The 26,590-nt window shown below is 37.5% G+C and overlaps 1 protein-coding gene across 1 annotated transcript in view; it reads left to right on the plus strand.

Annotated features, from left to right (window-relative positions):
- The window catches only part of ADAM12 (ADAM metallopeptidase domain 12), a 457,774-nt gene that overhangs the window by 116,559 nt on the left and 314,625 nt on the right, over positions 1-26,590 (plus strand). The window contains exon 3 of the mRNA XM_014586073.1: positions 6,736-6,809. Within this exon, the coding sequence (XP_014441559.1) occupies positions 6,736-6,809 (74 nt within the window). The remainder of the gene's footprint in view (positions 1-6,735; positions 6,810-26,590) is intronic.

Here is a 26,590-nt window from a genome sequence, read left to right on the forward strand (position 1 = left end):
TCCTGACTGTCAGTGCTGTGGCCGGGTCCTTTAAGAAAAAAAAAAAAAAAAAAAAAAATCCTCTCCAAAAAAAAGAAAGAAAAAAGAAATTAAAAAAAAGAAGTGAAATTGTACTCCTACTTTGTACTACACACAAGTCAAGTCTGAATGGAATAAATGCTTACATATGCATTTATAAGACAATGCAGGCTGCCTTTTGACCTTGAAGGAAGAAATAATTTCTTAAATGAAGCACGAAAAAAGTTTTAATCACAAAGAACTTTATAAAAATTAAGGCATTCTGTCCAAAACACACACTGAAGAGGGTGAAAGAATAAGCCACAAATGGATAGAAAATATTTACGACACATGTAATGGGCAGGGGAACAGCAATAAAATTATAGAAAGAAACAATAAGACAAAAGGACAAGAAAAAGAGAATGGTCAAAAAACATGAGCAGGTATTTTATAAAAGAGGAAAATCAAATATCCTGGAAAGTATAAAAGGATAATGAGCATAATGAGGGAGATATAAATTAAAACCCTAATAAATACAAATACACATCAACATATTGGTGTTGCCTGACTTTTTAAATTTTTGTTGAACATGTATTAACAGAGGGAATGTAACCTGTTCATGCTTTGGAAAACAGAGTTTAAAGATCCTTTGTAAAGTCAAACAAGTGCAAATGCCACTTCCCAAGAGATTTCATTCCAGGTATCCCCAGGGAAACTTACATCTGTCCAGTAGGGAATACGTACACATGAAGGTTTAGAGCAGAGTTATAAGAGCAGAGGAGAGGTGATCAGAAAAAACCACACATGTTCATCAGCAGAAGAATAGACATCTAAATTGTTCATAAAATAGAGTGCTGTATATAGTCCAGTCAAATGGACTACAGCTATGCACAACTACATCTATGAATCTGACCAATGTTAAGAGTCAGTAAAAGAAACCAGTCCAGTCGTAGAAGCCTGGACAAAGTAGGAGGTCATTTTTATAAGGTTCAAAACCTGGCAAAACTACAGAGTGTATTGTTTAGAAATGTATACACTGGGAATAAAACAGTAAAGGAAATCAAGATAATGAGTAAGAGAAAATTCACATTAATGGTTACTTCTGGTAGGGAATGTAATAATGAATTTAGCATGAGAGAATACATGGGCTGAATTGCATCTTGCCCAAAATTCCTATGTTGAAATCGTCAGCCCCAATACCTTAGCGTATGACTGTATTTGGACTGTATAAAGGTTATTAAAGTAAAACTGAGGTCATAGGGGTGGATCTTGATGTGGCTTGATGTCCTTATGAGATGAGGACATGGGCAGGTCAGGACACAGTGACAAGGTGGACACATGAAAGCTAAAGAGAAAGGCATCAGAAAAAAAAAAAAAAAAACCCTGCCAGCAACTTGCTCTCGAACTTCTGGCCTTCAGAACTATGAAGAGATCAGTTTCTGTTGTTCAAGCCAACTAGTCTGTGGTGTTTTGTTGGGATGATCCTAGCAAACTAATTCAGGGGGCTTCTAAGATTCTGGTAATGTTCTGCTTTTTCAGTTGGGAGGTAAGTACCCTGGTAATTATTTTATTGTTGTTTTTTAAGTTGCATTTATATATTGTATATACTCTTTTGGATGTTCTTTCCCCAATTAAAAAGATAGAATTACTGTCAAAACATTTCTGGCTTATTGATTAGCATTTAGTTGATTCGTGCAGCAAATACAATTCTTTAAGCATTCAACAAAAGACACAGGGTAATCAATAAATCATCTTTAAGAAAAGGAATATTGCATCTTCCCAGTACTAGTTCATTATCTCCAATGGATAACAATCAAAGAAAATGGAATGAATACATGCTTTGAAACTAAGAAGTCTAATGCAATTAGGGCTTTTGAATTAAAATAGCTCTCTGTTCTTTCTCTCCATTGATTTCTCCTGAACCATCCATATCTCAACTAAAATGTACAGATACAGATCTTCTCACCTCCCTGGAAGGAAATGTATTCTTTTGAAAGATGTTGACATTGGAATGTTATAACAGCTCTTGTAGGCAGTTTATGTTCAATTAATACAAATGTTTAAACTCACTCAGTTTTTTGGAGGGGAAATCATTCTGAAGGTAATTTATTCTTATTCACAAGTGTAATTGTCAGGATTTATCTTTAAGGTAGTGATATGTGTAATGATAGTTAAAATAAGTTATTTTTATACACACATATAAACAAATACATACATGCACAAATATATGTATACAAATATACATACATGTAGTGTCTGGGCACATCTTGACAGAATATTGAGATATGTTTTCTAATATTTTACTGTAAATATAATTAATCTTGTTTTTTTTTAATAATTATTTTATTTAACTTTATTTATTATTATTATCATTATTATTTTCCAGTTTGATCAGAGAGACACAGAGAGAGAGAGAGGAAGTGAGAAAGCAAGCCACCAGGTCCGAGACTTGAACCGTGGTCGGCCATGTGGGAGTCCAGCGCCTTTTACCACTATGCCACTTGCCGGCCCCAATCTTGTTTTTTTTCTAAGATAAAATTAAGGAGTGCATATTGCAAACTCTGAAGAGAACATTATATAAGTATTTGTAATGAAATGTGTCAGAAAGTATAAGCAAATATAGTCAAAAGTCGTATGGCATACTCAAAAGCAAATACAGAACTTTTACACACTATATTAAAAAGTGCAAAAACACTTTTACACACTGTATTAAAAAGCTATGTATTTATTGTTACATAGGATGAAATGGTAATATTGATCTTTAAAACTCAACAAACACTCAGAAATCTAAATAGTTCATAAAAATCCCAGACAGTATAAACATATATAAATTAAGAAGTAAGGGGTCAGCCCCAGGGCCTGGTGGTTAAGGGAGCTGAATCCCACATGACTGACTGCACACTTCAATCTGGCACCTACCACATAAAAAAACACACTGAATGCATTTGCTTGGATGGCCCAAATCCAACAGCATGGAGAGAGGAGAAGGGATTGTGACATACCCACACCTAATTGGGGTGGGGATGAGGTGCTTTCTCCTCCTTTCTTTCTCTCTCTAATGAGAACATGTACCCTTTGGCAACTAAAAAAAAATACTGAAATGAAAAACAAGTAGGTTTGTGTAGTCTTTTGCTAGAGTGAATTCATTAAAAACAAGACCAGCTTAAACCTAGAAAATATACGTAAGCATTTCATATGTATGGACATTCACCAGTTTAACATTCAAGCTTAAGTAACTATTTAAACTAATATCACTGGATCTGGATGGTGGTACAGTGTTAAAACACTATGCTCTTTGAGGGTAATCCACATGAGAAGGTTCCTTCAGAGACTTCCCTGAATGTTCTTGGTACACATGCATGTCCATGATCCAGGGCTGGCTGACACTGAGTGGACCGTGGCACCAAGATCCTGTTGGAGGTGCCGGGTCTTTCTCTCTCTTATTCCTTCTCTTCCCTGCCCTTCCACACCTTTTCATATGAACTAAACAAACAAACAAAAAATTTTAAATAAATAATGTTATCTGTCAATAAAAACTGAGAAGAGCTTCTTTAAAGCATGGAGAAAATATAATTAAAAGATAAAACAAAAAAACTTGGATTTGCAACTAATTTTATCCCCTAAAAACACTAATATTTACAATAGTCTATTACTCAGGTCACAACTGGATGATGTAGATTTCAGGACCTTTTACTGACTCCCAGCTGTCCAGTGGAGCTTTCTGCAATAATGGACATGCTCAGGTCTGTGCTGTCTAGTACTGGTGGCCACTAGCCACATGTAGCCATTGAGCCTTGAATTGTCCTGTGCAACTGATGAACCGATGTCTGAATTTTGTTTCATTTTGGCTAACTGATGGTAGAGACTGTCACATACATGTGAACGCAAGGGGCTGGGGGAGAGAGAGACAGGAGCACTGTCCACTGGGTCTGGTTGTGCTGCTATTCCCTTCACCCAGTCCTCCGGCCATCTCATCCTGGGCACTCATGTGCATGTCAAGCAGGTTTCAGGGTCACCAGGATTTAGTTCCTCTTCATCTAGCAGTGCATTGCCACTGTGCCTTGTGGCTGGCCCTTGTTAATTGAAATGGAAAAGTCATATGTGACTAATGGCTACCATAGTGGACACAGAAAGATTACAAGGAGATGTGCACAGGGCTGCCCTAAAAATTAAGTTAGTGATTAAGTTTTTTGATTCTTCTCCAGTAATACGGTGTTAGTACATGTTTAACCATTTTCCTAAAACTCATATAACCTTCAGTAGCCATTAAAAAAAAAAAAAAGTTGTTTCATTTTAACTAATCATTTTAATGTCCTGGACACAGCAGCCTGAAACACATGCCAGATATGTATGTGTATATACCCAAAATCCTAAGAGAATGGAGAAGAGATTGTGGCATGACCATCCCCCAATTTGCATGGGAGAGGGTGCTTTCTTTCTCTCCGATAAACTCCCATGCCAGCAAATTAAAAACAGAAAAAAAAAGAAAGAGTTTATAAAGTTTGGGCCTGTTTGATGGTAGGAGACTGACTGGACCAAATTATTTATCATTTGTTTACCACAAAAATTGTACATATTGGTTTATTACCATAATTTCAGAGATGAGAAATTAGCTTAGAGATAAAATTACAATTTTTAAATTATTTTAGAAATAGCCTAGGACCAGAAGTTGGCCTAATGGCCATGTCTCTGAACTCCCATATAGTCAACTGCGGTTCGAGTCCCGGACCCAGTGACTTAAACTCACACTGGGCGTGTGTGCGTGCGTGCCCAAGACCCCAAGAGGAGAATGGAGGAGAAGGGACTGCGGCGTGGCCATCTCCCCGGGGATGATTTCTCGCTTTCTGTCTCTCTGTCTCTCTCTGTCTCTGGCGAGCGCCCGTGCCCCATAGCAAAAATCTCTTCAAAAAAAAAAATGGCCTGTAAATTTGTGAAAATCCCATCTGAGACAAGGATAACAGTAAGAGATACTCATAACAGAGATGCCCTAGAATTATTAAGGGTTGACAAGATGAGAAGTGAAGGAGAGATTTTTCTAGAATAAGCTTGGGATAGCAAAATTATTTTGTCTTGGCTAAGGATTAAATCATTGACTTGGGCTCAATGTGTCAGTTTTGTCCACTTTGGTGTAGGTGGGAGAGAACCTGGAGTAGGGATGTGGGTTAAAGGACACCATTACAGGGGTGCAAAAAAAAAAAAGAAACTCAGAGTTTCTGAGAGCAGAACAAAGGATACAGGTGCTTGCTACCCACTGATAGATGGCACAAATGAGCATTGTTTTCCTGGAGCTTAGAAAAGAGGAGAGGCGAGGAGGTGTCTGCCTAGTAGAAAGGAAAAGAGATTGGTAGAACTGTCCTATTTATGGATAGATTTCTTCATTCACCAATAATTAATATTAATTGGACTTCTATTATTTGGCACCTTTGTGGATGTAGTTAGCCAGTAGACATACAAATCAACATACCAAAGTTTTACAAGTAAGAGGGATGGCTTTCCATACAAAGCTGACAAGAACCAGAGGCTTGGGACCAGCAGTTGGTGTAATGGCTCTGTTGCTGGACTCCCATGTAGTTGACCATGGTTCGAGTCTCAGACCCAGGGGCTTAAATTCACACTAGGTGTGTGTGTGTGCATGCCCTAGATCCCAAGAGGAGAATGGATTGTGGTGTGGCCTGGGGGGTGATTTCTCGCTTTCTGTCTCTGTCTTTCTGGCGAGCACACATGCCTATAGAAAAAACCTCTCCAAAAAAAGAAAAGAAAAAGAACAAGAACAGGAGGATGGAAGAAAGAATAATTGGGGGGCAGAGAATGAACCTAGATTGGGGGTGAGGTGAGGCTTCTATAAATCATTGACATTTAAGCTCATATCGAGTAGAAGAGTTGGGAGGAAACCATTCCATGTAGAGAGAACAACATGTACTCAGTACTGAAAACAAAGAAAAAAAAGAAAGAAAAAGTGCAGTGTGTTTGCAAAGCTAGCAAGGTCATGGTGGTCAGAGACAGGGGAGTGAGGAGGAGAGCAGTGCAGTGTAGGAGGGTGTAGAGGCAGTGAGGGCCAGATCACAGGGACAGGACACTGTAGGACACTGTAGGATGTGTTAAAAGATTTAGCATCTTATCAGTGTGGTGAGAAGCAGGTAACAGGCTTGTTTTAAACAGGGTTGGAATGATCAGGATGTTTCTAAAACTATCCTTCCACTGCTATTAGAGAATGAATGAGAGGAAAGGAAAGGTGGATATTAAGGAACCGGGGTAAGAAGGAACTGTGTCCCACATCAAAGATGGTTGTGGTTTGAGCTGAAGTGGAGTCAAGAGATACAAGACATGGACAGTAGGGATTGTATTTTGAAGGCAACTCAACAGGACTTTCATATAGGCCGAGTGGAGTTAGTGAGGGAAAGGGGTATTTCAAGGATGACTTTAAATTTCCAGCATGAATAGTTGAGGAAATGAAGGTATCTGTCATAGACCAAGGAAGGAGTTGATTTGGGACAGGAGCAGAACATGGGGTCCAGAAGGGTCCCAGGAGTGTATGGCTGGAGAAAAGGAGTACAAAGATCATGTCCATGCCACATGGGAGGGACTTGCCTTGGTCTTCTATACTTAGAATCTCAGAATATTTCCAAGGAGAAAATGTGTATTCTCTCTCTGTCTTGAATAGGCCTATGGAGCATATCCAGACATCAGCAAAGTCACAATGAAATGTTTTTCAACTGACTTTTATTGTTTATCTTTCAGAATCATCCAGAAGTCTTAAATGTTCGAATACAACTGGAAAGCAAAGAACTGATCATAAATTTGGAAAGAAATGAGTAAGTCAAGTTAATTCTTGTTTATTGCATGATAGGAGAAAGTTAAGACAACATGAACTAATTAATGTTGGCATTTAGAGAAATAAAACCAAATGCATGGATTCATAATCCAGATTTGGATTTAAGGCTAGAATTAACTTTGGAACATTATCCAACAGAAAAATAAAGAATTTTATCATTCTAAAAAAGAACTTTATAATTCAGGGTTTTTGTTTTTGTTTTTTCATAGTTGCAGTGTTTTGTTTTCAGAGCCTGATCTTTCAAGGATAAAATTGTAGGCATCCCCTGTTCTGTTCAAGTAACAGTGTTCCATAATTAGTTGACTTTTCACAATTCCTGGGTTATATAAGAGAAAATGGCTCCAAATGATGGAAACTCTTTTCTCCCTCAGAAATATGAGTTTATTTTATAGTTCAAAACTTGACTCCAGTGGAATAAACTATTCTTTTTATTTAAAAATCTGGCCCTTCTTTGGAAAATTAGATAAATTTCCAGAAAACAGTATTACATTTTGTTTTGGAGCACATGCATATTATTGCATATTTATACCTCCCCAGTAGAAATCTGTCTGCCTCAAGCATAAGTGAAAACAAGTCATAAGTCATATTCTTGTCATTTTGGCAATCAATCCCTATGGAGTCTTCAGATGTAAAAGACTCCTTCATAGTCTATTTGATTAGTACCAGAAAAGAGGAGCTTATGAGCTTTTAATAAGCAATCTGTATTAAAGAAATAAGTCCTGCTTGATTCAAAATAGTAGTTTCTTTTTCCAGAAGTGCTGGTTGTATTTTTCACCCATCAGTGATTTATTTATTTATTTATTTATTTATTTATTTATTTTTCTGAAATAACAATATAGATAGGGCAGCCTCACTGGAATGAGTTCCACCAGAGATGTAGAGTCACAAAAATGTGACTCAGCCTCTTCATGTAAACAAGTCAGATCACTTACTCATACGGGTGCTTTGATTTGAAAGTACTAAGCAAGTTGCATGAAAGAGAACATCAATGGCCAACATTCAACATCTGACACCACCGTATGTTTAAAATCAATATATGGGGTTATCAGAAAAGTCATGGTAAGCAATCTGTATTAAAGAAATAAGTCCTGCTTGATTCAAAATAGTAGTTTCTTTTTCCAGAAGTGCTGGTTGTATTTTTCACCCATCAGTGATTTATTTATTTATTTATTTATTTATTTTTCTGAAATAACAATATAGATAGGGCAGCCTCACTGGAATGAGTTCCACCAGAGATGTAGAGTCACAAAAATGTGACTCAGCCTCTTCATGTAAACAAGTCAGATCACTTACTCATACGGGTGCTTTGATTTGAAAGTACTAAGCAAGTTGCATGAAAGAGAACATCAATGGCCAACATTCAACATCTGACACCACCGTATGTTTAAAATCAATATATGGGGTTATCAGAAAAGTCATGGCACATTTTCGCATAGAAAAACAGAAAAATTCATCATGACTTTTCCGATGATCCTATATATGAAATCACAAGGCCTGCTCCTTGGGATGTACAACCTGCCTCTTTGTATGTTTTCTTATATATTTATCCCTCACACTTAAATGGACCAGGGAAAAACAAACAACACATTTAATATACACAAAAATGCAAAGTTATCTGCCGATAATAATGTATACGGTAATATCATTGGCTTGACTAATGCGCATTCTATTCATGCTGGGAAAAACCACGTTGTACACTGTAAAGATGCACAGTGATTAAATTAAAAAATAGTAAGTGGATTCTAAACTTTGTAAACAGTAAATAATCTGTTTTTAGCTTTTCTTGTGACTCAATCGCAAAATAAATATTTATGGACATAAATAATCAAGGATCTGAACAAAAAAACTGAATGTTGCTTTAAATATGTCTCTCTTTGCAATAAATATCGTCATGCCTTTATGAGTATGTGAAAGAGCATTCTGGGACATTTAAATGTTTGTACTTCTTTGGTATATGGTTTTGGAATTATCTCAATGGCAAAAAATGAGGTATTCCCAGAGAAGTCAAACAATAATAATAAAGGATTCTGGTGGTGATGCTATGGTGGTGATCCTCCGTGGGGCTTTTATGATTGGCAGTTGGATTTAGGAAGCTACTTTATGCAACTGGTCCTGTTGTTAGACAGTTGGAAGATGGTGCATGGCATGAGGGAAGCTGATTCTGAACCTTTTTATACAGTATTACGGCTTCAGGTAGAGAAGCCGAAATAGATTTAATAAAAACCTTAAGCCATTTGTTTTTGCTATAAAAGGAATATGTGTCCAAGGCAGAAAATTGAATGCCATAGAGGGAAAAATAAAACAACAACAACAAGAAAAGGAAACTCTATTGCCACGTACAACCCTGGTTATTATTTTGGTGAACTTTAACATAGATTTATTTCCTATAAATAATGTTTGACTTCTTTTGATTCTTAGTCGGTATCAGAGTCTAGGTGCGATTTTATATCATACTCTCCTTCATTTAGCTTTATAATGGGCATACTTTTCCATATAAAAATAATGTCTTAGAGCCCATCTAGTTCTCTGAATTTGCAGTTGTTTAATAGCCTTGTTCATGGTTCCCTATGAAAATGATTTACCGTCCATTACTGCCGATAGTATAATATACATTGACTAGTAGACAGTGGCTAATTTGCATAACTATCATTTTTAAAGATTTCTTAATTTGCTTCTTTCTAATCCTGGGCCTTTCACAAGGTAATGTCAAAATTTGAAAAGTTGGAAACATAAAAACCCTCTCTTCTTAATTTATTTATCTTTCCAACTTCACTGTTAACCTACATTTGAGAAAACATGTGGTGGTGAATATGTTCCTATGATATTATATAGTTTTAATTATATGACTTGTACCAATTTTAGAGATTCCAGTCTGATAAAGTAACAGTTTTATAATTAGAGCATGCCAAAGTATTATTTTAATAATATATTTCTCACAAATTATTCAGAAGAATTTTTTTAAAGATTACATTTCTACCCTGTTTGAAAAAGCAATGTAATACACTGTAAAGTTATGTACGATTCAATGTAATATAAACAAGGTTGTGATGATAATAAATTAATTAACTAAGTAAAAAAAGATTACATATCTATTCCAAATGGACTGTATATCTGAGACAATGAGTACCTAAAAACCTACAATTTTGTAAGTAGAATGAAATGCTTATATACTAACTCTTAATGCTGTCTGACACAAAAGGTACTCGTTCTTCAGTATATAATAGAATTTTTAATTAGAACAATATTTGACTTAGTAGATCCAATTCAGAGAGTTTATCCAAATGAAGCTATAAAAACCCAAAGATAAAAATACAAGCAGGAATCACTTAGGTATTTGACAACCAGTACAGTAAAAGACTTAATCAATTAAAACATGGACCAATCAGAAAATAAACTAGTCAGTACCTTGTTTCTCTGCCTACTTACAGAGAATTAGCCCTATATTCAACATTGTTCACTGGAGAAAATTTTACTTAGAAGTACATTGATAGGAGAATGATTAAATAAATCATGAGGCCAGTAGGTGGCATGGAGGTTAAGATGGCTTGATCCCACATAGCCAACTGAGCAGTTTGAGTCCCTGACTGGGTAGTTTACAGTACATGCCCAAAACCCAAGAGGAGAATGGAGGAGAAGGGATTGCAGTGTGGCCATCACCATCCCCTCTGGGGATGGGGGATTGATTTCTCTCTTTCTCTTGCTTTCTGTCTCTCTGCAATCAGTACACATGCCCTATAGCAAACCTAAAATTATAGCTCAGCTCTGAAACAGAATACTATGCAGCAATTAAAAGTGATAGAGGAGTCAGATGGTGGCATAGTAATAATGCAGTCCTCTGTGATGCCAGACCTGCATGGGAAAGTCTCAGGTCTGTGTCCTAGGGCCTCTCTGTGTATGCTGGCATGTGCGTGTGTGTGCCTATGACCCCAGGTTAGCTAAAACTGGGGATGGGTCACTGTGCAAAGACTCTTTTGGGGGCACCTAGCTCTCTTTCTGTCATGGAATAAACACATAAACTTCTTTAAAAAAGTGTTGGAAGGGACCAGCAGATGGCATAATGGTTACATTGCTGGACTCTCACATAGTTGACTGTGCTTCAAGTCCCGAACCTGGCGACTTAACTCATTCCAGGCATGTGTGTGCATGCCCAAGATCCTGAGAAGAGAGTGGAGGAGAAGGGATGGTAGTGTGGCCTTGCCCCCCAGGGGATGATTTATCACTTTCTGTCTCTGTCTCTCTGGTGAGCACACATGTCCTGTAGGAAAAATCTCTCTCAAAAAAATAAATAAATAAATAAAGATGGAGATCTTTATTATTGTAAAAGAAAATTCATGGTAGAATCAATATAAGTAATCTCTTTGAAAATAGGTTACATAGTTTTGACTTTAACATTATAATACATGATGTATTCAGATTGTTAAGCTCATGGAAGATTTTTACTTTATTGTCTTACCATTTTACAGCAAGAACATATTATTTTTAAAATTAGGAAAACAACTTTTTATTTTGAAGGAAAAAGGCTGTCATTAAAAACTTCCTAATGTTAAAAGAAGAACATTGAAGTATTTATTATTCATTAAAAAAATATGAAAGGCCATTTCAAAAGACCTCCAGCAACTTTCAAAGGGAGTAAAAAAAAAAGTCTACTCATTGAATATTAGGTCTTTAAATATTCAGAAATTTGTTTTAATTGAAAATTGGCTCAGAAGCTATACCCAAATAAAAGTGGCCCCAGTTCCTTAAATCATAAGAATTATGAATCTAGAGCTAAAGCTAGAAGAGAGTCACCTAATTAACCCTACTCAGAAGCTCTCCCATGGTAAATCAATTCTTCACAGAGAAGAGCTGAATTTTTCTTAAGTAGTTTTTTCAAGGAATCTATTTTATTTGCCTTCTGGCATCCCTAATTTGTACAAAGATCGGATGCTGTTCACTTAAAATCTGTGTTTGTATAGCTGTAATTGAATGTTTAAAGAAACACAAAGCTTCCCCTGAGAAGCATTTTTCACCATGTTGCTGTCTGCCTATGGAACTGCTGAGACTAGCTTTATAACTTCCATAACTCTACTGGATCCCCGTGGACTCACAGGCCATTCCTCAAACAGGTGCTCTATGAAACTGCATCTTTGATCAAAATGCTTTATTGGACAGGCTGACCAGCTTAGACATCCGTTTTTCCAGTTTAGGATAATTAAAAGTGATGGCAGTAGATCACACTCCCTATATCTCTCAAACCCAATGAGCATTCTATTTTCAAGTCCTGTTCCTGCCACTGATTGAAGGCAGTTGCCATAGGAAGTCCACAGCCCACTGAATTTATATTTAGGGTATCTCTGGGATAGAAGAACTTTGGCTTTGACTTGTATTCTGCCTGGAACAATTCCAGGCATCTCCTAAAGGGCAACTTTAATTAGCATTCATTCTAGAATTATAGCAGAAAGACCATTGTAAAATTTGTAAAACATGGATGTAAATATTTGGGAAGACATGAAAGATCATTTCTCTGAATATGATGATGCAAGATAGAGAAATGTAACCAGTGTGAAGACAGCATTTGACCGATTAGTAATTGGCTACATAACTATCCAGACGATATTAATCTGTTGCTCACATTGACCCTAACTGTGTTGGACAGCTGAAATGGAGATGGCTAGTGGTTGCCTCAGGGCTCTGTGCATGGCCTGGTCCTGGCCTGCAGTTTTGCAACCATCTCTATGAAGACGTAAGAGGTGCACTGATTACATTTCCTGGCAATGCAAAGCTAGGGGGATAACTGTGCTCCGCACGGCAGAATCTGGATTATGGAGATTTCAGCAGTTTGGATCAATGAGCCAAAACTAACAAGATGAGATTTAATGGGGATAAATGTAAAGTCCTATGCTTGTGTTAACAAAAAAATAAACGTTGCAAATTCAGAAGGAAACTTGCACATGATTCTCATGAATGAGACCAGCAAACTCAGTAGGAATTCCTGAGGTGATGAGCCTGCTTGGAAAGGTGACTGCCACCTCAGTATATGTACGTTGGGGAGTGGGGTGCCTGTGGTGAGTCCTGGACTGGGGAGGTCATCTTTCTGCCATGTGTTAACCTGGCTAGGCCACAGCCAGAACACTGAGTCCTATGATATTCTAAACATGACATCTGAGAGCCACCTGCCACTTTGTTCTCATTCCTTTTCTCTGTCACCAACCAAGGATGCCTTTAAGGCCAGGGGCTGGGTCTTACATCCTCTCCCTACTACCTTCCAGCCAGCCTGGCTTGCCATAGGCATTCAGTAGGCACTTATCAAATAAGTAAATGAAGGAAGCTGGGCAACCTAGACCAAGCCTTCACCAGGAGGTAGAAGCGCTGTCCTAGGTGGTAGGAGAAACAATTCAAAAGAAGAAAAACTTCTGGGAAGGACACAAGGTATGCAGTTAGCAGCCCAGGGTTTGACACCCAGCTTTGATTCAAATGGCAAGCTGCTGATATTCTCTTTATTTGCTCATCTGCTAAATGGAATAAATGGCACACACACACACACACACACACAGTGTGGAAAGGTAACGCTCACATTATTTTTGAAGGCCAGGTTTGAATGACTCAGAAACATTTCTCTGTGGATCCTTTGATATTAATTACTTTACCAAGTTATATGCCTATAGCTGCATTCTGTTTCAGGTTTCTAAATTAGTGAAAATTAAGTTGTGTCTACTCTACCTTTAAGTCTTGATGATAGTCAAACATCTCAGTTCTGATAAAACATAGACAGGGTTAGTCATGCTTATCCTTTGGGTTCCTGTTACTACAAGGGTCTTCATTTTACAACCTTGACATTCTCAGAAATTAGAATTTTTCAATCTTCATTTGAGTATGAAGTGGTGTTCTTTTTCACTCTCCTCTTGCAGAAGAAACCTAACCTGCCCTTTAGAACCACAATCTTTAATTTGCTTTGTGTTCTAATTATTGACTAAAGGAATGAGGACCAAAAAATAACTCAGAAACTCAATGAATGAGGTTCATATTTCCACCTCTCAGCTCCCCTGCTGCTGTTCACCAATCTTCATTATAATCTTTGCCAATTTGTTAATTAAGTCATTTATTCACTCACTTATTTACCTAGTCATTTATTCACAAATATTTATTTACTACCAGGCCCTGTCATTGACACTGAAGGTAGCATAGTAAACACGCAGCAAATAAGATAAGATCCTTTCCTCTAGGAGATTAATCAAGGAATACAACGCTGAACAGAGCACTACAAAAACAGTAGCTGAGTGACAGTAGTGCTCAGTGCTAAAGAAGGAAAATATGGACCCCAGCCTGGTCTGGGTAAGGAAGAAAAGCAACGAAGTGGCTTTTAAAATGTGCATCAATAAGGATAGATTGGCTAAAGGAGGGAAGACAACACAGAGTTTAAAAGAGATAAAGAAGAGCAGATGTAAAGGACCTGAGGGAGTAAGAAGAAACTTTTCAGAACTAGGAAGGCCATTGTTCCAGTGAGGAAGAAGGAAGCCAGGCAATGCAGGTCTTGTGTGCCATGAGAAAGATCTTGCACTTACCGTAAAGGCAATGGTACCCCATGGAAGAAAAGGGCAATGACATGGCAAGATTCAGATTGGTAAATATTTGGGAGGTAGAATGGATAAAATTTGATCAGAAATTGAATATATAAGGTAGTGGAAAGGCAGATAACAAAAATAATTCTTACATGTGAAATGCTAGAAGAACGGTGAATAACTTTTATCAGAATAGGAAGTAATGGAAAAAGACTAAAAACTTACCCTTTGAACAGTGACTACATGCACAAAAATGTGGGTCATAGTGGTATGGTCCTGAAAGTCTTGGAGTAAGGTGGGATTTGGGCTCAACAGCATCTGGGCTGGAGGTGACCTATGGAAGGCTATCTCATGGAAGTGGGCATGCCATTTCTATGGGGTACATGCATGTTTGCAGCTTGTCTAAGCAGAGAAGCAACTGGCTGGCAGCTGCGAGCTAGAGAGCATCAGCCTGCAGTAGGTAGAAAAGGGGAGACACTGGCCATGGCCCTAAGGGTATCTGAACAGCTGTCACAATTCCAATGCTCCTTTGAATTTCTAGGCTGGTGCCTGGTGGGGTGAGCCTCTGACCTCCAGGCTCTCATGCATCCCCTATTCTACATCCTTAGAATCTGCCTTCATGCAGTGGGTATTTACCTCGATCAGGAGCTTATACATGGACTTTAGTCCTCTTTAAAGTCTAGGGCATTGTTTCCAGACCACCAGCATGTGGGAAGCTTGTTAAAAAGGGAGATTCTGGGACCAGCAGGTAGCATGATGTTTAAGGTGCTGGATTCCCACATGGCCAACTGCAGTTAGAATCCAGGACTTGACACCTTGAAAATCATGACAGGCACATGTGTGTGCATGCCCAGGAGGAGAATGAAGGAAAAGGGATTGTGGCCATGACCGCCACCCCTGGGGATGATTTCTCACGTTCCCTCTCTCTCTGTCCAGTGAGCACACATCCCTATGGCAAAAATCTGCATGGAAAAAAAAAGGCAGATTCCTGGCCCCAGCTCTCTGTTGTACCAGAATCCCAAACTACGAAGCCTGGGGGATCTATATTTTTAACACATTCCCCAAGGAGTAATAATCACACTTCACTTGGATGGCCACTAGCCACACATGGCTACTTAAATTAAAATTAATTTAAATAAAATTAAAACTCAGTTGGTCACACTAGCTATAGTTCAAGTGTTCAGTAGTCACGTATGGCTGTGTGAATATTTCTATGCTCGCATGAAGTTCTGTTGGCCATTGCTGGAACTGGCAGAGAAATCCCAGTCCACCAGATCTTTCTGATTTGGAATTTCTATCTTAGTTGATACATTGCCAATGGGAATATTATTTCTTACTGGGAGCAGCTACACCTCTTTAGATTGCCTAATGCCTTCGGCTGATGATAAGCTCCATCCTCTGCCTCAGAGAATCAAGAGATGCCAGAAAACTTCACTTTTGTATTTTGATAAATGGCTGATGGTGCAGTAGAGAATGCCCTAAGCATGACTGTAGATTCATAGAATTGATGCAAGTTGCATGAACTTCAGCAGTCTTGTTTTACTTTTTGTATGGTTGCTTATTTCTTCTATGAGGAGAGAGACAAGTACCCCCAACAGTGTCTTCACACCATGATCTACACCGGCCTCACCCAGCTTTGATCATGGGCATGCACACGTGAGACCGGCATACACAGAGAGACCTTGGGACATGAACTTGAGACCATACCATGTGCTCCCAGCATTATGGACTACTGTGTTAATACTGTATCACCACAGTTGGCCATTAGTTGTCCTCTAACTAAATCAAACTTCTTCAGATTTAAGATGACTCTCAAGTCTTAACATTTAAGGTATTTTAAGTTAGGCTAAATTCTGTTTCCTGAATAAGAGCTGAATTCCCTTGAGCATATCCCCTCATTTCAGTCTCTGAAGTTATACAGACATTGGAAAAGGTCAGAGCACCATTTTTAGAGTTTTCTGTTCTTCAACTTGACTTACCTTGAAAGTGCCTAAACTGGTTAAGATCAACCTTTTCAAAACAGGACCCCCTGGGTTCCAGTGTGAGTGTGTGGTATCCTTGAGTGTATTCCTTTTAAGTTAAGGAGAATTTGAAAAGGGCATTTGATATGGAATTGGATTTTTTTGCAGTTAATTACGACGCTTATAGTTCATTTCTCATACTGAGACTTTACAGTTTTCTCATGAACTTCCTGCTACAGACTTAAGGTTCCTCTCTCCAAATGGATACATCCCAAATAGATGACAATGGTTGTCCAGGCTTTTTCCAGGTAGTCTGACAACTGTGGGAAGAGCTGATGCCACCTTTGTAATTGTCGTTACACCAGCCCTTCCCTTTCCCTCTCCCTCTAGTATGGCAGACGCTGTGGTGCAGGTGCTGGGTTTATAGCAAGGCTTTTTGTGTTTTTTAAGATTTTTTTCCATAGGGCATGTACACTCAAGGGAGAAAAACAGAGAGAGAGAGATTTTGGACACACATGAATACGTGCCTGGCATGTTTCTCAAGCCTCAGAGACCAGGACTCCAACCTGGTCCTGGTCCATACATAAGGCTATGAGAAAGTCCAGAGCCTTACCACCATGATACCTGCTGGCCCTGTGGTAAAGCTCTTCATAACTTTTTCTCCTTGTCATATTCCCGACAGAAAGGTGTGACACATCACTTAAAACAATAAAGGAACTCTCTAGAGATCTGTAAACTTTAATGTAATTTTATGAAGTTTATAAACACAGGTTCTACCAGGTTTTGTATAATGCCACAGGAAATCAAAACCTTCATTTTTTTTTTTCAGAAATGTTGTTATTCATAATGTGCTTGGAAAAACTTGAAATTGGTAGTTACAGCTCTATTTTCTGGATTTCCTTATTCTGGTTTCTTACTTATATTAAGTTTTCACACTTTATTGGAGATGATAAACAGTTATAATTTTATTATGTGCTAGTATTATATGTATGTCTTTATTTCTCATAATAAGAAAGGTATTCATTAAAAAGTTGGGCTCCAGCAAAGGACACAGTAACAAGTGTGAACCAACAACCCTCAGGATAGGAAAATATTTTTGTTAAATATGCCTCAGACAAGGGACTGATAACCAGAATACACAGGGAACTCAAGTGCCTTATGTGAAAAAAAAAAAAAAAGATTAACCCAATTAAAAGAAGGGAAAATGAGCTGAACAAAAATCTCTCTAAGGAAGACATATGACCAGCCAAAAAGCATATGAGAAAATGCTCAACATCTCTCATCATAAGGGAGAAGCAGATAAAAACCACAATAAGATACCATCTAACCCCTGTCAGAATGGCAAAGATTAAGAATGAAAAAATGGTAAGTGTTGGCGGGGATGTGGTGAAAAGGGAACTCTTCTACACTCTTGGTGGGAATGTAAACTGGTTTAACCACTGTGGAGAACAATATGGAGGTTCCTCAAAGATCTACAAATAGAACTACCATTTGATCCAGCAATCCCACTTCTGGATATTTACCCGAAAGACAGGAGAATGCTCAGTCAGAAAAGTGCTTGCACATCAATGTTTATTGCAGCATTATTCACAATTGCCAAGACATGGAACCAACCTAAATGTCCACAAACTGATGAATGGATTGGAAAAGTATGGCATATAAACTCTATGGAATAATACTCAGCCATAAAAAATAACAAGACCCTGGCGTTTGATAGAAAGTAGTCAGATATGGAGGATTTATTGCTGAGTAAAGTAAGCCAGGATATGAAAGAAAGATATGGTATATATACACTTAATATATGCCAACTATCTGTACTCTGTGGCAGAGAGTGAAATATTGGAGGACATAAAAGCAGTGGAAATACTTAATAAGAATAAGACAGTGTAGAATGGGGGGTGAAGAGAAAAGGATAGAGAAAGATGGCAAGAGAACAAATATAGAGGCATGACATTAGTGGAACACAGATATGGCTTATTACCTGTTGATGATGATGTGTATAGTATTCTCAACTGGATTGGTCTGAGAAGTATTTCATGATGGGTAAAGTCTTTTTATAAGCAAAATGAGAAATAGTGATTGGTTAAAAAAATAATTTGAATAATAATAATAGTGATCAGGAAAAACAATGAAAAGATACTGAATGATGAAGTGGGGAGTTTAATGTCTCTGTACTGACTGACATGCATGGCATTCCCTTTTGAAAAAACAATGTAACACTGTAAAGTTATATGCAATCCAATGTAATATAAACACGATTATGATGATAATAATAAAAAAAAAGCTGTGCTCTATCAGGGACTTAAACAGATAGTAGTATATTTGTGTATATGATAACATTATTCATACTAACCAAAAGGTGGAAATGACCCAAATGACCCTCAACAGATGAATAGATAAACAACATAGAGTGAGATGTTTAGCCTTTACTATATAAAACTCCTTGGGACTAGCAGATGGTATAATGGTTACATCACTGGACTCCCACTGCACTCCAACTGCAGTTAGAGTCCCAGACCCGGTAGCTTGAAATTCACGCTGGGCACATGTGAATGCATGCCCAAAATCCCAAGAGGAGAATGGAGAAAAAGGGATTGCAGCATGGCCAACACTTTATAGGGGTGATTTCTCACTTTCTGTCTCTCTGACTCTGTCTGTCTCTCTGGTGAGCACATGTGCCTTATGGCAAAAATCTCTCTTTAAAAAAAAAAAAAGAAATTCCAGTATATACTACAACATGGGCAGACCTTGAAGATATCATGTGAAGTAAAATAAGTCAAACACAAAAGGACACATACTGTATGATTCCACTTACATGAATTATGGAGACTAGACAAATTCATAGGGACAGGAAGAAGAATGGTGGTCACCAGGGGTTGCAGGCTTTGGAGAACAAGGAGCTATTGTTTGATGGGGACTTCTATTTGAAAGGATGAAGGAGTTCTGAAGATGCACGGTGGTGATACTTCATAACTTTGTGAATGTGTGTAATGCTGTTAGCTATTTATAAATGGTTAAAATTATATATCTTAGTTAAAAATTATACATTTTATGTATACTATAATAAAAAAAAATTTTAAGTGAGTATACATCTCAGAGGTACAGCAATGGTGCACTGCTCAGGAAAAGCTAGATCCCACATGGTGACCATGGTTCCAGTCCCCAGCCCGGTGAGCCCGAGACATACTGTCTCACGTGCAAGTGTCTAGGATCTGACAGACTGTTGGACAGGGATCACAGCATGACCCTGTGGAGGATGCTCCTTTATCCCTCACACACACATACATGCACTCCTTCATGAAAAAAGAAAAAAATCTAAAATGAAGAAGCTGGGTTCAGAGGTCCCCCTCCCTGCCTTCCTTCATGAGAGTAGATGATGGCAAACAGTTTATTTTGAATCTTTTTTATTTCTGGAAAATCCATCATTCTCCTCAATTTAGGCTAATGAGTAAGGTTGCAGCTATGATGTAACTCACAAAAGCTGATCTGACGTCCCTCGACATTCCGGTTCTGAGTCCTCACCCCACTCTTTCTAGAGCTACTTCCATGTCCCTAACATAGGAGATGATAAACAGGATTAGGGTCTGGTTATCAAACTGTTTGGGACAAGCCAAGCCATAGGGGCACTCCTCTGTTCTAAAATGGAGAGAATAATACCTTCCTTCCAGGATTTTTCGGAGGGCCCAAACATATGAGATTTATAGAATGCTTGGTGTCATGTTGTCTTTTTTTTTTTTTTAAACAAGAAGGAAAATTTTTCTTTTTTTAAAATTTTATTTACATTTAATCACATGTCTTTACACGTATGATATTTCTTTTCTAGTACAAGTACTATGAATGTCAGTCAAGACTTATTACTATATACATTATCATCAGCAAACAGCTTCTCATCTTGTCAAACATACTTTTACTTTTTTCCTTGTCCCTTCCCCTCCCTCCCTTCCATAAACTCATTTTTTATATTTAATTGATTAATGAAAAATCTTAAACTAATAATATGGACAAAGCTAAAATCTAGTGATATATGCACTGTGATTTTCTTTTCTTTTCTTTTCTTTTTTTTTTTTTTGAGAGGCTTTTGCTATAGGGCGCGTGCGCTCACCAGACAGAGAGAGACAGAGAGACAGAAAGCGAGAAATCACTCCCCAGGGGGGATGGTCACGCCGCAATCCCTTCTCCTCCATTCTCCTCTCGGGATCTTGGGCACGCATGCACACGCGCCCGGCGTGAGCTTTAAGTCACCAGGTCCGGGACACGAACCGCGGTCGACTACGTGGGAGTCCAGCGACATAGCCATTACGCTAACTGCTGGTTCCCTCTTACTTTTGATGCCTGGCCATTCCCCTTTTACTAAAGAGAGGTATAAACTAACTAATTTGCAAAAAAAAAAAAAAAAAAAAGTTAGTCTTAATTTGGTCTGTTATTTGCATAAAGCCCCATAAGAATTCAATTTTGCATGCAAGGCAACAAATACTATTGTATTATTGAACATATGTAAATAACCATTCCGCCACAAAATAAGAATGCTTACAAACATTTTCCAATTACAAAGGGGTCAGGAAGGGAGAAAAGTTCATGTTTCAATTAAAAAAAAATTAACAAATTGTTGAATATATCAACAACTCACAAGAAAACCCAAATCTTTAAATCTGGAAGACAAAGCATAGAAGTCTGTGGTCTGATCTTTCTGTTTAAATCCTGGAAGTTAACATTTAACATAATTATTGATATTTTCAAACAAAATCTGAAAGAACTTACCAAGAGCAGACCACCTCTTCGTGAAGTTCTGAAGGGAGTGCTATACTAGGAAAACTACAAACAGAAAGAGGACAAAAAATGGAAAAGGAAAAGGCCAACTTAATGGTAGGGACAAGTTCAGAAATATCAACAATAATGGTACCATGCTGTCTTTGCTCTCCTTTATCTTCCTCTTCACCCTTACCTCTTCTCTCTATAGAGACCAAAATCACATCCTCAGGTCTCATCTGCTCCCTCTGTGGTCAGCTTCCTATGACTCTGCCGTTCCTGGCCCATATTTCTGCTTTCTTCTCCCTAGTCTTTCTCTTCCTCATTCATGGCCATTGTCGGTCTAGCTCAGTCCAGTGGTCTGCCCACTCCGTTCTGCAGCTGCTACTCTTTTAACGTGACGCTTGGTAAACCCCTAATCTCCATTCTAAGGAGACATCAACAAAAAGACAGCTGCAAGTTACCTGTGGGCTGTGTATTGAGGTGGTCCAGGAGGCCTGGTGAAGACCCAGTGAGCACCTGCTTAGCTGGCCTGGTTATGGATTAGGTGAAGTAGATGTGACAATTACCTCCCATGTCCCCATCACCCACATGCAACAATTAACACACAGTTGTCAGACCCCCCCACCCCAGGAATCACATCATTCTATCTACAAACTCCTATGTATATATCACCACAATAGAATGATTTTTATCACACCTAAAAATTAATAATTTTTAGTATTATTACATACCCAGCCAGTATTCATGTTTTCCAGATTATGACTCTATTTTTTTTAGCAGTTGAATTGCTTAAATCAGGATATAAACAGAGCCTCACATTGCCTTCGTTTGCTACATCTCATAGGTTTCTTTTATTTATAGATTCTCTCTCCCTCCTTTTAATTCTTGCAGTTGAATCCTTTCTTGGCAGTCCTTGCAAATGAAACCAGGCTATTTGCCTGGTAAGGTTTTCCACACTCATAATTTACATATTTCAGCCCAGTGGTGCCATCCAGCCTGTTCATCTGGCCCTTGGGTTTTATGTTAGCTAGAGATAGGGCTACAGATTTGTGGAGGTTCTGGTTCCAATTCGCAGCAGGACTAAATCATGACTGGTCCTTTATTCTTCTTTCAAGCCATTCAGGAGTTCTGTGACCTGTGATTGTCTCACTTTGTGATATTAGTTTGATCACTGGGTTCCAGGATCATCCTGATGCCTCTATTACAAAGTTTTATCTAAGCCTTTACCTGTCAAGTTCAGTGGCCATTAGCAATTAATACCTAAGTCTATTCTTTCTTTAGGTCATGTAAAAAGACTGTCTTAATCCTAGCAATCTTTTCTTATTAACTGGATTGCTTTTATAGAGAACCTTGCCTTGTCAACTATTGGTTGGTTACCCTGAAGTACAAGACAAATGGCAAGATAACTTCTTTAGGATCTACCTCTAATCATATCTGCCTTTGCCAGTGGATAGCCACTATATCCCCAAACTAAACACCTCGCATGCACTGGTTCTCTTCTCAGCCTTCCTGTTAAGTGCCCACGTTGGTAAGATTCTGTGGGGATAAATGGATGTGTACTACAGCCTAGCCCTGTATGGCTGTCAGAAGTCTAATCTGAAACTATCCTATGAGGCCTAATTTTATTTTTTATTATTTTAAGGGTAAAAGCATCCCTGTATCCTGCATGGAAGCAGGTACTCGGGGGTTAGAACAAGGGAGCAGGAACTGTTTCCAGCACTGCTAGTAGGAAAGCCAGGGGTCTGATTAGAGTCCAAACATAGCCTGTTCCTTGGAGAACTATTTTCATGCTAAAACAATGTCAAATTAAAGAAACTGTATCATTGAAAGTAGATTTAGTCAGACAGAAAATGGCAATATATGGCACTCAAAAGAACAATGACCTGATATAGAAACTACCCACACTTAGGTGTCTGTGAGAAGAACAAAATGGAACCGTTTATCTAAAAATGTTATGCAGTATTCACTCCTTTCTTCTCAGTATGCTGGTGGATTTCACTGAGGATGAGATAGATTTAAAATAAGTGGAGAATAAGAGTTTATTTTCTTTATAATTCTCCTCCTTATGAAACATATGTGGGCAGATAGGAAACGATACAAGAGTAGTGACACAGCAGGAAGGTGATTTCAGGAGACAATTTATTCACATAGAGTTATTTTCACAGCCCTGCCAAGGCCACCTTTGCAGTACCAACTGGCCTGGAGGATTTTATTGGTCAGTTTCATGGTTTTCTTTGAAAATGTGATAGGCTCCTATAGGAATTCCCTCTGCGCTGTGTTAGCAACCAAGCAGTACAAATATTGGACAAATATCGGTGTCAGTGTTGCAGAAATTTCCTTGGGAGTTCTGTTTTTTACATGAAATTTTTACAAAATAAAAAATTATGAATGAAGATTTTAATAAAGCTCAGATAATATTGTGAATTTATATTAACAAGATATATAGACCATTAGCAGTTGGTTAAATGAAAAACTGTAAAATGACATTGAAAACTTACCAGAGGTACTATCTCTACAACTTTGTAAATATGCTTAAACTTCATTTAAATTTCGGATCAAATTTATTATCTTACCAAATACAGTAATGATAATGAGTTGATTACTTCTCTCTTCATATTCTATAAAAGGTTCCTCATCCAAATCCTTGTATTTTTACATTGGCATGTAAATTACCTGTATAGATAATACATAGCTCTCTTTTAGACAATCATTTATTCAAAACTGATGCTTTTTCCAAAGCAATTTTGTATGTAAGGACCTAAATATAATTATTGATGTGGATGGCAATGTATTATTAAATCAGTTAATTGATTTATGCGCTATCATATTACAAAAAAGATACATCAGTAAAATGTTAATTAATTAATTTCAGACATACAGAATAATACCTCAAAAAACTAACTTTTTTATATTTTACTTTTTTTGAGAGTAGCTCTTCTAATCCATATTGACAGAAATGATGAAGGAGACCATTTGAAGAACAGTGATATATGTCTGTCATTGCCTTACTCTTTTTTTAATTGTAGAAAAGATTTAGTGTAACATGTATGGGAGACTCACTGTGCCAAGGGAAAGAAAACATGAAACCTTAGGTATTGCTAAGCTTTGTGACTTTAGGCAAATTAAATAACCTCTCTGATTCTGAGTTCTCTCATCTGTTATCTCAAATTAAGCCTTATCATCTTGGAGACTTTATTAGATGGTTTTCAAGGCACACATTTCAATTCTAAGATCTGTGGCCTCACTAATGTTCTGCATTGGAATACACGCTTGTCTCACCTGGAAGGGTGCTTGAACTGATCATGCTGGCAGATATTGTACGTATGACACCAAATGAGGAGGCATGTAGTACTTAAGTACCTAGACAAGTTAAACAAGTCCTATGAGAGCCAAGGTTTCTTGTTTAGTTGTATTTTAATGAACTTGGAAAGAATGAGCAGCTCCTTCCATGTAGTGCTGAGCTCTGTTCCCTGGAGACCTATGAATCCCAGGATGCATCTCTGTACCCAGAGCAGTCTGTTTGGTCAGAAGATTTAAACATGTGAGGTTATACGTGTGAGCTCAAGGGACACTCCTAGCCAAAACAATAAAGCAATCACAGAATACCCAACCTGTGGGATAGAGGTACCCAACCTGTGGGATAGAAAGTGCCCAAGGGAGGGGTCAGCTGGTGTAGTTAAGGGCGTTGGACTTCCCAATGGCTGTCAGCAGTTAGAGTCCTGGACCTGGCGACTTGCTTTCTAACTTCTTCTCTCTCTTTCTTTCTCACTCACTCACTCACTCACTCTGCCCCTCTCTGGTCAAATTAAAATAAACAAAGTTAAATAAAAAGTGTTGCTTTAAAAGAAAGAAAGAAAGAAAGAAAGAAAGAAAGAAAGCAAGCAAGCAAGCAAGCAAGCAAGAGCCCAAGGTAAAACAAGATCCCTTGTCTTGGTACATAGATGGCATTTAATAAAAGCAGGAAGACCTTCATGATGCACTGGTGTGTGATCACAACCTTGACTGCTTTAAAGCTTTTTAAACTTTTTTAAAAAAATAATCGTGATGATAGAAGAAAGGTTTTGGGTAGCTCTAGGGTGCTACTTATGTTCTATTTCTTAAACCAGAATATGAGGTCATAGTTGTCCATTTTAGTGTCCATTTTTCACATGCTTTTGTGTGTATACCATAGGTCACAAAAATAAAACACCTTTTTTTGGTAGAAAAACCTAACAGAATATTTTTGTTCACAGAAAGCAAATGTACTGCTCCCTTTGAATACATTGCTTTTCTACCTCTCTGACCTCCTTAGATAGAATCCTGAGGAATTTCCCAAGAACATTATCATTAGAGTAAATTTAAAGAAAAGTGACCACTTATTATTGACAAAGAGAAGCCTTGTTTAAGTATTCTAATAATTGGCATCCCTTTTTTTTCGCTTTTTAATTGTTATTGGCATGGAATTTCCATAAGTGGAGATAGCAAAAACAAACAGGAATATTTTATAAAGAGTGAGACTTCTTGGGATGTATTTGTAATTAAATTTCAATACTGACATGAACATACATAAATATACTTACATATAAGAGGACTTCAAAAAGTTCATGAAAAAAATGGGATTCAAGCACAAGCTTATTTGTGGCCAAATTTTTAAAAATTCATGTATAGACTTTTCATAATACACATTTGCCATGAACTTTTTGAAAATCTCACATACTCCACACATTCTATATAATATTCCATAAATATGGATTTTTATGCTTAGAGTGCAGTTGCTCATTTTAGAGCCAGTAACCAAAGTGTTATATTTAGAAAAATCTATAAATTCAGGCTCTATTTTCAGTGACTTTTCAAAAAAATTCTACAGCAGTGCTAACTTCAGTTATGCCCTGAAAATAATGTATGGATTTGAATCCAAAAAGGTAAGATTTGAATATTGATCCCTTCCAACACTCATATGTTGGGTATTAAAAAATATAATCAATCCCTGTTCATACATAATTAGAGAAAAGGACTTTTAATCTGGGGTATGTTTTTACCACTTTTTAAAAAATATTTTGATGTTAAAGTGCTTAAAACTATATCATATCTCCCATCCATGTTTATTTTTGCACAATCATTTATTCATTTGATAAACTATGTTTCAGATATTGCACTGAGATTTAGGATACATAGAAAAATAGTAATTTCCTGCTCTTCTCAATGCTTAAATCCCCATTTTTATACATCTGCAAATTAAAGGCTTATCTCAATTGATTTATACTATCGGATATTGATTAGATTTCTGATTAATGTAAAAGGATGATTAAATAAGTAATATACTGTTTTCCTTTTTTCAATCTTTGCCTTGTCTTTTTCCCAGAAGAATTTAATCAGTTTTGCCTTTTTCTACATATAATATTTTTATTTATTTTATTTTATTATTATTTTAACTTATTTTGTACATTCAATCACTGTACTTCATTACAGCATGTAAAATGAATTCATTCACCATGAACACACTTCCCACCAGTCCAGCTGAAGATATATACATT

The sequence above is a fragment of the Tupaia chinensis genome, unplaced genomic scaffold, assembly GCF_000334495.1.
Source record: "Tupaia chinensis unplaced genomic scaffold, TupChi_1.0 Scaffold000113_1, whole genome shotgun sequence".
NCBI classification, from domain to species: Eukaryota; Metazoa; Chordata; class Mammalia; order Scandentia; family Tupaiidae; genus Tupaia; species Tupaia belangeri.